The following is an 11,655-nucleotide window of genomic DNA, read 5'->3' as shown; positions in this document are numbered from 1 at the left end:
AGCATCCCCCACCCACACTCACACCCGCGCATTCCCCACACCCACCCACCCCTCCACCTACACACACGTTTCCCCCACATCCACCCACCTCCCCACCACTACAATGCGGCGCTCCCTCTGCTCTGCACTGCTGGTAATTTCTGTCTCTGTCTGCATGTAGTGTAGGGCCCCGGTCTGATTGCTGGATTTTTTTCATGAATGAAGTTGCTGACAATCGCCTCTCTGTACTTCTTCCCCACCCCTCACCCCGACTCCCCTCTGCAGGTGACGGTGACGGCCACGGCCACGATCACTCCCACGTGATGTCTGTCGGCCTCTGGGTCCTCGGTGGAATCATCGCCTTCCTCGTGGTGGAGAAGTTTGTGCGTCACGTGAAAGGGGGTCACGGTCACGGTCACGGTCATTCTCACGGTGCGTTGGGGACCGCATTCGGCCATCCGGGTGGGCGGAGGCCCCTCATCGGCTACCCCTTTTGTTGCGTCAGGGGTTGCAGAGCTGGAAGGCGAGGGGTTGAACTCCGGAGAAACCGCCCTGTGCTCTGAGTCTTCCACGCTTGCTGCCCCATCTGTCACGGCCCTCGAACTGAGTGGCCGGCTGAACCGTTTCGCGTTGCTGTGGGCCTGGAGTCACGTAGAGCAGGTGGTGGCTGTGAACCACTCCGGCCGCGTTCGGTTGTGTCAACCAAACTTGCATCACTTCGGTCACCATGACGAGACTGGACTCTGTGTTCCCCAGTGTCCGCACTAAGTCGTCAGTGGCTTGGCTGCTCCTTTTCTGTGTTTCTGCCTCAGTCATAGAGATAAACAGCCCATTCGGTCCCACTCATCCATGCTGACCAGATATCCTAACCTAATCTAGTCCCGCTTGCCAGCACTTGGCCCATTTCCCGCTAAACCTTTCCTATTCATATACCCGTCCAGATGCCTTTTCAATGCTGTAATTGTACCAGCCTCCACCACTTCGTCTGGCAGCTCATTCCACACACGTACCACCCTCTGCGTGAAATTGTTGCCCTTAAGTCCCTTTTATATCTTTCCCCTCTCACCCTTAACCTATGCCCTTGAGTTTTGGACTCCCCTACCCCAGGGAAAAGACCTTGTCTACTTATCCTATCCACACCCCTCATGATTTTATAAACCCCCATAAGGTCACCCCTCAGCCTCCGACATTTCAGGGAAAACAGCCCCAGCCTGTTCAGCCTCTTCCCTGTAGCTCAAACCCTGCAACTGTTGAGACTGTGAACGGGCTGAACGACATGAATAACGTTCCAGGACTGGTTGGATGGGACTGCAGTTCCATTTCCCAGCATTTGGCCCAGCTGCGTGGCTGCAGCTTTCAGACTCGCAACTGCACGTGGACCTCGGGGAGAGAGAGAGAGAGAGGCAGAAGATTTAAAACAAAAAGGGAATATCGCTCATTTCATGCTGACCCCTTATTTTGGGACTGTGACCTTAGGTCTAGACTTCCCCATGAAGGGAAACCCCCTCTCTGCTTCTGTCCAGCCAAATTCTCTCTAAATCGCACATGTTTGAAGAAGATCACCTCCATTCTTTTGAGTTCCAGTTTCATTCCAAACTGTCTATACGTAAGGCAGGTTGTTTCTGTTACGTGGCACTTGGTTAGAACTGGAAAATGTTAGTTGCCGATAGAGTCAATATGCAAACAGCCCCATCGGTTCAACCTTTTCATGCCAACCAGATATCCTCCATTAGTCTAGTTCCATTTCCCAGCACTTGGCCCCTATCCCTCCAAACGCTTCCTATTCATACACCCATCCAGATGCGTTTTAAATGTTGTAACTGTACCAGCCCCCAGCACATCCTCTGGCAGCTCATTCCACACACGTACCACCCTCTGCGTGAAAGGTTGTCCCTCTGGTCCTTTTTAAAATCTTGCCCCCCCCTCCCCCTCACTTTAAACCTACATCATCTAGTTTTGGCTATTCACCTTATCCATGCCGTCATGATTTTATAAACCTCAATAAGATCATCCCTGTGTCTCTGACACTCCAGGGTGAAAAAGTCCCATGCTTATTCAGCCCCTCCCTGTAGCTCAAACCCTCCAGCATTGTTGTAAATGTTTCCTGCACCCTCTCAAGTTTAACAGCATCCTTCCAAAGCAAGGAGAGCAGATTTGAATGCTGCTTTCCAAAAGTGGCCTCACCAATGCCCCACACAGCTGCAACATGAACTCCTAACTCCTACATGCAATGCACTGACCAATAAAGGCGAGTGTACCAAACGCCTTCACCGCTCTATCTACCGATGACCCCACTTTAAAGGAACTATGCACCTGCACCCAGTCTCTTTGTTTCAGCATCACTCCCCAGGGTACCTTTTATTAACTGTAAATCCTGCCCCTGGTTTGCCTTACCAAATTGGAACACCTTGCATTGAACTAAATCAAACTCCCATCTGCCACACCTCAGCCCATTGGCCCACCTGATCAAGGTCCGTTTGAAAATTCCCCAGATTACTGGGAAGTCGGGGTACAGCTGGCTACTGGATACAGAGGGGTAGGGGAGTGGGATGCAGCTAAAGTGTCGGTGCCAACAACACCCTAATGGTGTTAGATTGAACACTGTAAGAGGAGATTCACTTTGTATCTAACTCCATGCTGTACCTGTCCTCGAACTGTTTGATGGGGACAGCTTGAGAAAGCTTTACATTCACTTTAAGAGTAGAGAGCCCTCTAACTCTATATCTAACCCTGTGCTGTCCTGATGCTGGGACTGTTTGATGGGGACTATGCAGAGAGAGCTTTACTCTGTATTTAACTCCATGCTGTCCCTGTCCTGGGAGTGAGTGAAGGGGACTGTGTAGAGAAAGCTTTACGCTGTATCTAACCTCATGCTGTCTCTATCCTGGGAGTGTTTGATGGGGGACAGTGTAGAGGGAGCTTTACTCAGTATCTAATCCCATGCTGTCCCTGTCCTGGGAGTGTTTGATGGGGGACAGTGTAGAGGGAGCTTTACTCAGTATCTAATCTCATGCTGTCTCTATCCTGGGAGTGTTTGATGGGGGACAGTGTCGAGAGGGTTTACTCTGTGTCTAACCCTCTGATCGGGGAGGCGCTCAGATGCCGGGGCTCTCAGCCTTTGACTCTCTCTCTTTCTGATCCTCCAGCTGCTGCTCCGAAGGTAAAGGAGAGCTCCGAGGAGGAGGAGAAGGACAACAACAAACATGGTGAACCGAGGGCGGGCAGCAGGCGCCGGAAACCTGAAAACCCCCGCGCCAAGAACGAAGCTGCCAAGGCACCGGGACAGGGTGAGTACCATGAACCCCCCCCATCGCCCAGACTGTAGGGTGGGCGGGGCTTGGGGTGGGTGGGATTGGAGGTGGGTGGTGGGCCAGGATTGGAGTGGGTGGGGCTCAGGGTGTACAGGGTTGGAAGTGGGCAGGGCTTGGAGGTGAGGAGGGTGGGCGGGGCTGGGGACATGGTTGGAGGAGGCTGGGCGCAGCAGTGGGCAGGGCTGGAGGTGAGGAAGGGCAGGGCTGTGGCTGAGCAGGGTTGGAGGTGAGCGGGGCTGGAAGCCCACTCCTGCAGGTGGGAAATGTGTCGTGGTCTTGTGGTGCCCCTCCCCACGTCCCCAAGTTGTGAATCCCTCCAACGATGTCACCAGGATCTGCCGGGGTTATGCCGCACGGTGGATCCCGGGGGAACACAGCAGGTCTGTGCAGGGGCCACACCTCTGACTGAGACATGGTGATGGACTGACTGCCTTTCCACTGAGCACTGTCTCACAGAGAGTCTCTCTCTCCCTCCCACCCCCAACCCCCGCAGTCTCGGATATCAAAGTGTCGGGATACCTGAACCTGGCGGCTGACTTCACCCACAACTTCACCGACGGCCTGGCGATTGGCGCCTCATTCCTGGTCAGCACCAACGTGGGCATCATCACCACCATCACCATCCTGCTCCACGAAATACCGCACGAGATCGGAGACTTTGCCATCCTGGTGCAGTCCGGCTGCAGCAAGCACAAAGTGAGTGTCGCTGGGTAACGTCGCCCCCTGGAGTCGGTCTTACGACCAGCGCTGGCCCCACATGACCGTCACAACCCTGACTTGAATATTCTCATCTCGCTGATTAGTTACCCCCTGCCCTGCGGCCTTGTATCTCCCTCCCTAATTGTCTGGATAATCTCCACCAACTGCATGTTCCAACCCAGATCTCTACACTCCTCGATTTTCACCCACCTCCACTTCTCTTCCCACCCACCGATTTTAATTGCTGCGATGTCGGTGGCTGTGCCTTCAGATGCCTAGAATCTTAGAATCCCCACAGTGTGGAAACAGGCCCTTCAGCCCAACAAGTCCACACTGACCCTCTGAAGAGTATCCCACCCAGACCCTTTCCCCTATTACTCTACATTTACCCCTGACCAATGTACCTAACTTACACATCCCTGAACACTATGGGGCAATTTAGCATGGCCAATCCATCCTAACCTGCACATCTTTGGACTGTGGGAGGAAACCGGAGCACCCGGAGGAAACATGCAGACACTGGGACAATGTGCAAACTCCACACAGACAGTCGCCCGAGGCTGGAATCGAACCTGTGTCCCTGGTGCTGTGAGGCAGCAGTGCTAACCACTGTGCCACCCATGGCCCCAATCTCTGGGATTCCTTCCCAAAACCCCTCTGCCTGGCTCCTCTTAATAAAGACAACCGTGCTCCTGGGCCTGGTTAGGTTGGTCTTAACAGGTATGTGTAGCGGGCTGTGGAGAGATTCATCTCTGCCAACTGCGTGTCTTTCTTACAAAGTTCCACTCATGTCTGGGTCTCCATGATGGTGGTGGGCGTGAGTGAGAGAGAAAGAGACATGCAGTGTCCCTCCAATGCTCTTACTGACTTTAGTGTGTGGTGGGCACCGCGGGGGGGGGGGGAGGAGAGAGGGTTTTGTAGTGCTTATTTCCACCGCCTCCAGTTCCATTTTGATTTCGCCCCTTCCCAATCTCCCTCACTGTCGCTGGTTTTTGCATCACCTTTAACAGGCTTTGTTTGTTATTTAATTGGCTACATGGGTGTTTTACTGGTGCTGGCGGCTAGCAGTTTGAAATTTAAAAATCGCAGTAATTTGGTGGTGGGGAGGTTGTCTGTGATAGCATTTCTGGATTTAAGGGAAAAAAAACAAAAGGCAGTACGTAACACTGTGATCACCTGCCCAAGTCCCTCGCTTCTCTGTGACTAAATTGTTGAATGATGCAGCACGCTAAGAAGCTCATTAGGCCATTCTGCAGGTACTCTCAGGAGCTACCAAACAGTCCTGTTTCCTTGCTCTTTTCCAATATCGTTTTCTCCCCCCTTCCAGTATTTAATGGTAGTCATAGCATCATACAGCACGGAAACAAACCCTTCGGTCAAACTCGTCCATGCCAACCAAGTTTCCCAAACTAAACTAGTCCCACTTACCCACACTTGGTGCATAACTCTCAACCTTCCCTATTTATATCCAAATGCCTTTTAAATGCTGTAACTGCCTCTGGCCATTCATTCCATACACAAACTGCCCTCTGTGTGAAAACATTGCCCCTCAGGTCCCTTTTAAATCTTTTGCCCTCTCACCTTAAAATTACACCCTCCAGTTTTGGATCTCTTCTCCCCCCACCCTTGGGATAGGATCATGGTTGTTCACTTTATCTGTGCCCCTCCTGATTTTAGAAACCTCTGAGGTCACCCCTCAGCCTCCTCCAAGAAGAGAGAAAGCCCAGGGAGAGAAACCGAGAGAGAGAGCAAGTGAGTTCAGGGAGAGAGAAAGAAGTGCATACAGAAAGGGAGAGAGAGAAAAACTCTGGGAAAGACAGAGCGAAGAGAAGTATCTCAGAGAGAGAGAATCAGAAAGCCAGAGAAAGAAAGAGAGAGAGAGAAATGCCCAGTGAGAGAGACAAAGAAGGACAGAGAGAAACATAACTCTAGACAGGAGAGAGAAGTCAAGGCAAACAGAACAGTCGAGAGTGTGTAAACTCCAGGGCAAGATGAGAAAAGGACAGAGACAGGTAACCTGGGGAGGAACCAGGAACAGGGATACGGACAGAGCAAAACGCCGAAGAGAGAAGGAACAGGGTAGGGGCGCGGGAGAGAATAAAATAAAAAAAACCCAGGGTTAAAGACAGAAGGACAGACACAGGGAGGAAGTGGGAAACCACGGAGAGAAAAGGACAGACATGGAGGGAGAGAGAATAAGGCCCAGGGAGAGAGACCGAGATGCATAGATGTGGAGAGAGACAGAAATCCAGGGAGAAAACGAGAGAAGAGCAACCACATCAATATCTAAACAACAGCAGAGAGCTAGTGATGGACAGAGAGATCGAGGATAGTGTTCAGAAGGTAGAATGATCCTCAGTCAGGTTCTGGGAGATCTCATAGGGTTGAGAGAGAAAGAGATGTGCAGGGAGATTGGAAAGATTAAACAGTTCTGGAAAAGTGAGGAAGCAGAGGGTTGTAGGAAGAAAATCTGCAAGGGGAATGTGAACACAAAGATGTGGAGAGAGGGGAAAAATGGGTGAGAGACGGGCAGGAGCACGGAAGCAGAGATGAGAGCTGTAGTGAGAGACTGAGGTCGTAAAAGCTGTGGGATCAGACTAAGGTCTGTGCAGCAGCCCCCCTCCCATGCCTTCCTGCTCCTTTGTCGCCCCCTTGTGGCTAAAAATACCAGAGACTGGCCGAACCCCACAATTATCTTGTGTGCCCAAGAGAGCAAGTGAATAGCCAGGGGCCTGCAGCATGGTTCAGTCCATGAGCTTTGTGCAACTCCCTGTGCACAAACCGCCCATGTTGGAGCGTTACAGCAATAGTTGCTGCTGCACCCCAAGGTGCAGAATTAAGCTGTGAGTGAATCGGAGATGTGTCATGTGACGACTTAAAGGTTGGCACCTCCGATGTCTCTGAGTGGGGGTACGTGCGCCCAAGGAATGTGCCTGAGATGTTGGTGCCCAATGCCTCACCTGGAGATCCTTGTGAGCAAGCCGCCAGTTGAAGTTGTCAGATACCAGCTCTGCCTTCCGTGTCAAGAGTTCTTGGCATGCGTTTGGCAGGGCAGGGAGCTCCACATCAATGAGGTAAATAAGGTCATGAACAAACAATAATCCCCCTTAATAACCTCTACCTAATGAGAACCTCGTCCTCAGTGCCCAGAACATAATTACAATTCTCAGGGGATTCTTCCGGCCATCACAATGAGCCTCACGAGACTCCTTGCGCAGTTCTGTCACGTTGCTCCCATCAGCCGAACCTGTTCAGGCCCCTCTAAGACTTCCGTCCATTAACTCTACTGTTTTCTCTTTGTTGATGCTGCCTGAGGTGTGTGTAAGTGAATGACAAGGAGACAGGCCGATTTATTCTCATGCTTTCTCTGGGGTTCCAGCCCTTGTCTGAGGATTCCTCGGTGCAGAACGATCTGATTCTCTCTGTCTCCTAGGTCCTGACTCAAGTGTGGGCACCACTGTGGAGAATCCACTGTTGTACGTTCCCATTGAATCTGCTTCCACCGTCTTTTCAGTTGGTGGGTGTCTGACCATGACCCCCTGCTTTTAAAAGCAACATTTTCTCACATTTTTCCCCCCCCTCCGGTTCTTTTGCCAGTCGCTTGTAATCTGTGACCCTTTGGGTTACCAGCTTTTCTGGCACTGAGCACGGTTGTTCCTTGGTGGCTTGATTGCAGCCCCTCGTAACACTGTATACTTTTAAATCTGCCCTCAGTCCTCTCTGCATTGAGCAGAACCCGAGGTTCCCCAGTCTCTCCACCCGAGCTGGAATCACCTCACCCACGGTGCGATCTCAGTGAAATTCCCCTGGGTAGACCAGATCTTGAATGGTTGCTGGAAAGCAGGCAATGCTGGTGAGGCTTCCCACATTTTTCACATGTTCCTTTTGAAATCTGGCTGTGATCGAACCCGGGTCCCTGGTGCTGTGAGGCAGCGGTGTTAACCACTGAGCCACCCAGTTCAGGTCAAACCGATAATTGATAAAGTTTGAGTAAAGGGCTGGTGGCTTTTCCCCAGGGATTTCAAGACTAGTGTTTAAAGTGAGTGGAGAAAGATTTTTTTTTAAAAAAGACAAGGGGGTAATTTATTTTCAAACAGGGTGGTTCGTGTGTGGAACGAACCTCCTGAGGAAGTGGTGGATGCAGGTATAGTGATAACATTTAAAAGACATTTGGGTAAGTTCAGGAATGAAAACTGTTTGGAAGGAAATGGGTCATGCGCAGGAATGATGCGACTGGTTTAGTTTGGATCAATGTGGACAATTGGACCAAAGGCTTGCTTTCCGTGCTGCACGGCTCTAACCTTTTTTTTGTTGTTCACGCAGAGGATGGTGCGTGTACGGAATGAGCAGCCAGAGGAGGCTGGTACAATTACAACATTTAAAAGGCATCTGGATGGGCTTATGAATAGGAAGGGTTTAAGAGGGATATGGCGAAAGTGAGGTCTGGAGATCAGAGTCGAGAGGGGATGCTGGAAAACCACAGCAGGTCAGGCAGCACCCGAGGAGCAGGAGAGTCGCTTGAAGGGCTTATGCCCTAAAAGGTTGATTCTCCTGCTCCTGCGATGCTGCGCTTTTCCAGCATCCCACACTCAACTTTAGAGGAAAATGGGACTAAGTTGGGTTTGGACATCTGGTTAGCATGAGCGACATGGACCGAAGGGTCTGTACATCTCAATGACTCCTCTCATGTGTGTTCCTCTCTCTCTCTCGCAGGCCATGATGCTGCAGCTGATCACCGCCGTGGGTGCCCTGGCCGGCACCGCCTGCTCTCTGATGGCGGAGGGGATCGGCGAGGCTGCCACCGCCTGGATCCTGCCGTTCACCGCCGGGGGCTTCGTCTACATCGCCACCGTCTCAGTGATTCCGGAGCTGCTGGACGACTCGAAGCCACTGCAGTCACTGCTGGAGATCGTCGCTCTGCTGGTCGGGGTCCTCATGATGGTCCTGATCGCCGAGTATGAGTAGGACGGTGGGGGCGCTGGGTCAGGGGCATTTGGATGAGTGGGGTACACACACACACACACACACACACACACACACAGAGAGAAAGGGAATCTGTGAGGGACACTAGGCAGAAGGTGATACATAACTAATAGGAACCACTAGGATGGAGGGCTGCAGCAAGTCACGCAGCCCCCCCCCCCCCCTCAGCTCCTGCAAACTGGGACTCCTCCTGGTGGAGTTCATGCTCAGGAGTGGCAATGTTTCTCGGCTGATAATCAGTTTTATATATAAATATTATATATATATATTTTTTAAAGAAATTGTCATTGTGCCGGTCTGGGTGAGAGTCCAGATCCTTCCAACCAGATGTTGCTGTTTCAGTGAATACGTTCGCTGGGACAAGGAGGGGGGAACGGGGGATTGGAGGGGGGAGGCCTGGATGGTGTTAACCAACCCTGTCCAGCCTCCCTCATTTTCTCTTTTTTTCTTCTTGCACACGTTGCCTGGAAAATCCGTCGTGGGGTCCAAAGCACTACGTGGCTTGGACCCCCACAGCACCCCAAAAAACACTTGTAGTGAACTCGAGTACTGGAAGCGGACTCCAGGTACGGGGAGTGTTGGGTTGGGAAGGCAAGGGTGCGGGGGCAGGAGAGGTCGCTGTAAGACTCTGGCTACATTCACGTCCCCCTCCCCAAGGATGGCTCCAGCAAAGGGAAACCCTGATGTGTATCCCCCACCCCCCAAACACCCCGTCCAATTCTTACTGGCAATTGTGCATTTCACACCAAAGTCGTCTCATTTCTAGAGAATGGGAGGTGGTGGAGAAAACTGACAAACAGGTGGAAATTTAACCCAGCGCACCACAGGCAAGTGAGCAGAGAGTTGGGTTAAAATTGCTCCGTGTGTATATACATATGTGTAACTTTCTTTTTGTAAAAGTATAGTTTTTCATTTTTATTTTTAAGTGCTGTAATCTGACTCCGTGTAGGAGCTGCATTGGAAGAGAATCATGGCTACAATTAGTTGGGTTTACCTGTCGTCATTTCCTTTTGCCGCACAAGTCCTGTATCAACGGCTCTAAAATGATTAATAAAAAAATAAAACTCGATCCTTTTCAATTTAAGAAGCTTGTGTAAAGTAGAATCCACATGCAGACTAGATGGTGAGAAGCTCAAGTTTTCTCCGTTTTCACTGACCCATGAACTTGCATCCCTTCACCCCATTAACTAACTCCTAGGATTCTGCTGTTCAGGGCAGGGCTTTGGAAATGCAGTACTAGGAAAGGGGCACCAGGGGGAACAGGAAGAGAAGGTGCCCTGATGAGCTGGGACAAATGGGAGAAAACGGCTGCTCATGGTTATCTCTGGTATGACAAAGTAGATAATATTACACCCTACTGCAGTTGCAAGCCCTCAACTGTTCCAACTCACACCTACACTACCTCAAATTTTAACCTGAGAGATTCAAGATCATCCAGGACTCTGCTGAACGTATTCTAATTCACCCCTAAAGTCCCATTAACCCTCTGTTCCTACACTTGTTGGTCAACATCGTGACACCTTGCTGTTAAAATTCTCATGTCGATTTTCAGATCCTTCAGTGCCTTCCCCCATCTGTGAGATAGCTGCAGCCTGCTTTTCAGCATCTCCAATTTGAGTCTCATAACACCAGTCATGCCTCTAAGTTTCATCATTCCCTTCCTCAATCTCTCCACTGCCTTCGAGACTCAGTCATACAGCACAGAAACAGACCCTTTGGTCAAACCAGTCTATGCTGACCATAATCCCAAAGTCAACTAGCGCAATCTGACTTATGTCCCTCCAAACACTTCTTATTCATAAACTTATCAATGTCTTTTAAACATTCTAACTGCACCCACATCCACCAATCCTCTGCAAGTTTATTCCACACACAAACCATTTTTACAAATTGTCTGTCGTCTTTAAAATCATTTCTTTTCTCAACTTAATATGACTCCTAGTCTTGAAACCCCCTACCTTGGGAAAAGACACTTGCTATTCACCTTATCAATACCCCTTATTATTTCATAATCCTCTGTAAAGGTCACCTCTCAATCATCCACACTCCAGTGAAAACAGTCCCAGTCTATCCAGCCCCTCCTTATAACTCAAACCCTCCATTTCCGTCAACATCCTGGAAAATCTCTTCCGAACCACCTCCAGCTTAATAATATCCTTCCTCGAAAGGGAACCAGAGCTGGATACAGTACTCCAGAAAAGGTGTCACCAACAGATTGTTCCAACTCCTATACTCAAAGGTCTGAGCAATGAAAGCACATGTGCTCAATGCTTTCTTAACTACTTTGACTGCTCTCCCATTTATTGTAAAAGTGTGACCTTGTTTGTTTTAACAAAATGCAAGATCTCGCATTTATCCAAATTAAAATCCATTTGCCATTCTTCGGCCCATTGACCTAACTAATCAAGATCTCTTTGTCATCTTAGATAATCTTCTTCAATGTCCACGATGCCACCAATTTTGGTGTCATCAGCAAACTTACTGACCATGCCCCCTATATGGTCATCCACGTAAAATAATAAACAAGAGGACCCAGCACTGTTGGTGACAGGGCTCCAGTGCTGAAACAACCTTCCACAATTACTGTCTCCTGCTGTGAAGCCAATTTTGTAGCCAGTTGGCAAGCTGCCTCTGAATCCCATATGATATAACTTTACCATGTGGAACCTTGTCAAAAGCTCTA

The 11,655-nt window shown here is 50.2% G+C and overlaps 1 protein-coding gene across 2 annotated transcripts in view; it reads left to right on the top strand.

Annotated features, from left to right (window-relative positions):
* The window catches only part of slc39a7 (solute carrier family 39 member 7), a 22,528-nt gene extending 12,477 nt beyond the window's left edge, over positions 1–10,051 (top strand). For both annotated transcript variants that reach the window (XM_043677948.1, XM_043677947.1), the window contains 4 exons: positions 265–411; positions 3,126–3,266; positions 3,784–3,986; positions 8,703–10,051. In XM_043677948.1, coding sequence (XP_043533883.1) covers positions 265–411; positions 3,126–3,266; positions 3,784–3,986; positions 8,703–8,954 — 743 coding nt within the window. In that variant the 3' untranslated portion in view covers positions 8,955–10,051. The remainder of the gene's footprint in view (positions 1–264; positions 412–3,125; positions 3,267–3,783; positions 3,987–8,702) is intronic.
* The last annotated feature ends 1,604 nt before the right edge of the window (positions 10,052–11,655 follow it).

Source organism: Chiloscyllium plagiosum, chromosome 37 (assembly GCF_004010195.1).
Source record: "Chiloscyllium plagiosum isolate BGI_BamShark_2017 chromosome 37, ASM401019v2, whole genome shotgun sequence".
NCBI lineage: Eukaryota > Metazoa > Chordata > Chondrichthyes > Orectolobiformes > Hemiscylliidae > Chiloscyllium > Chiloscyllium plagiosum.
Note: the sequence above shows the minus strand (reverse complement) of the source record. Positions and strands in the feature narration are given on the sequence as shown.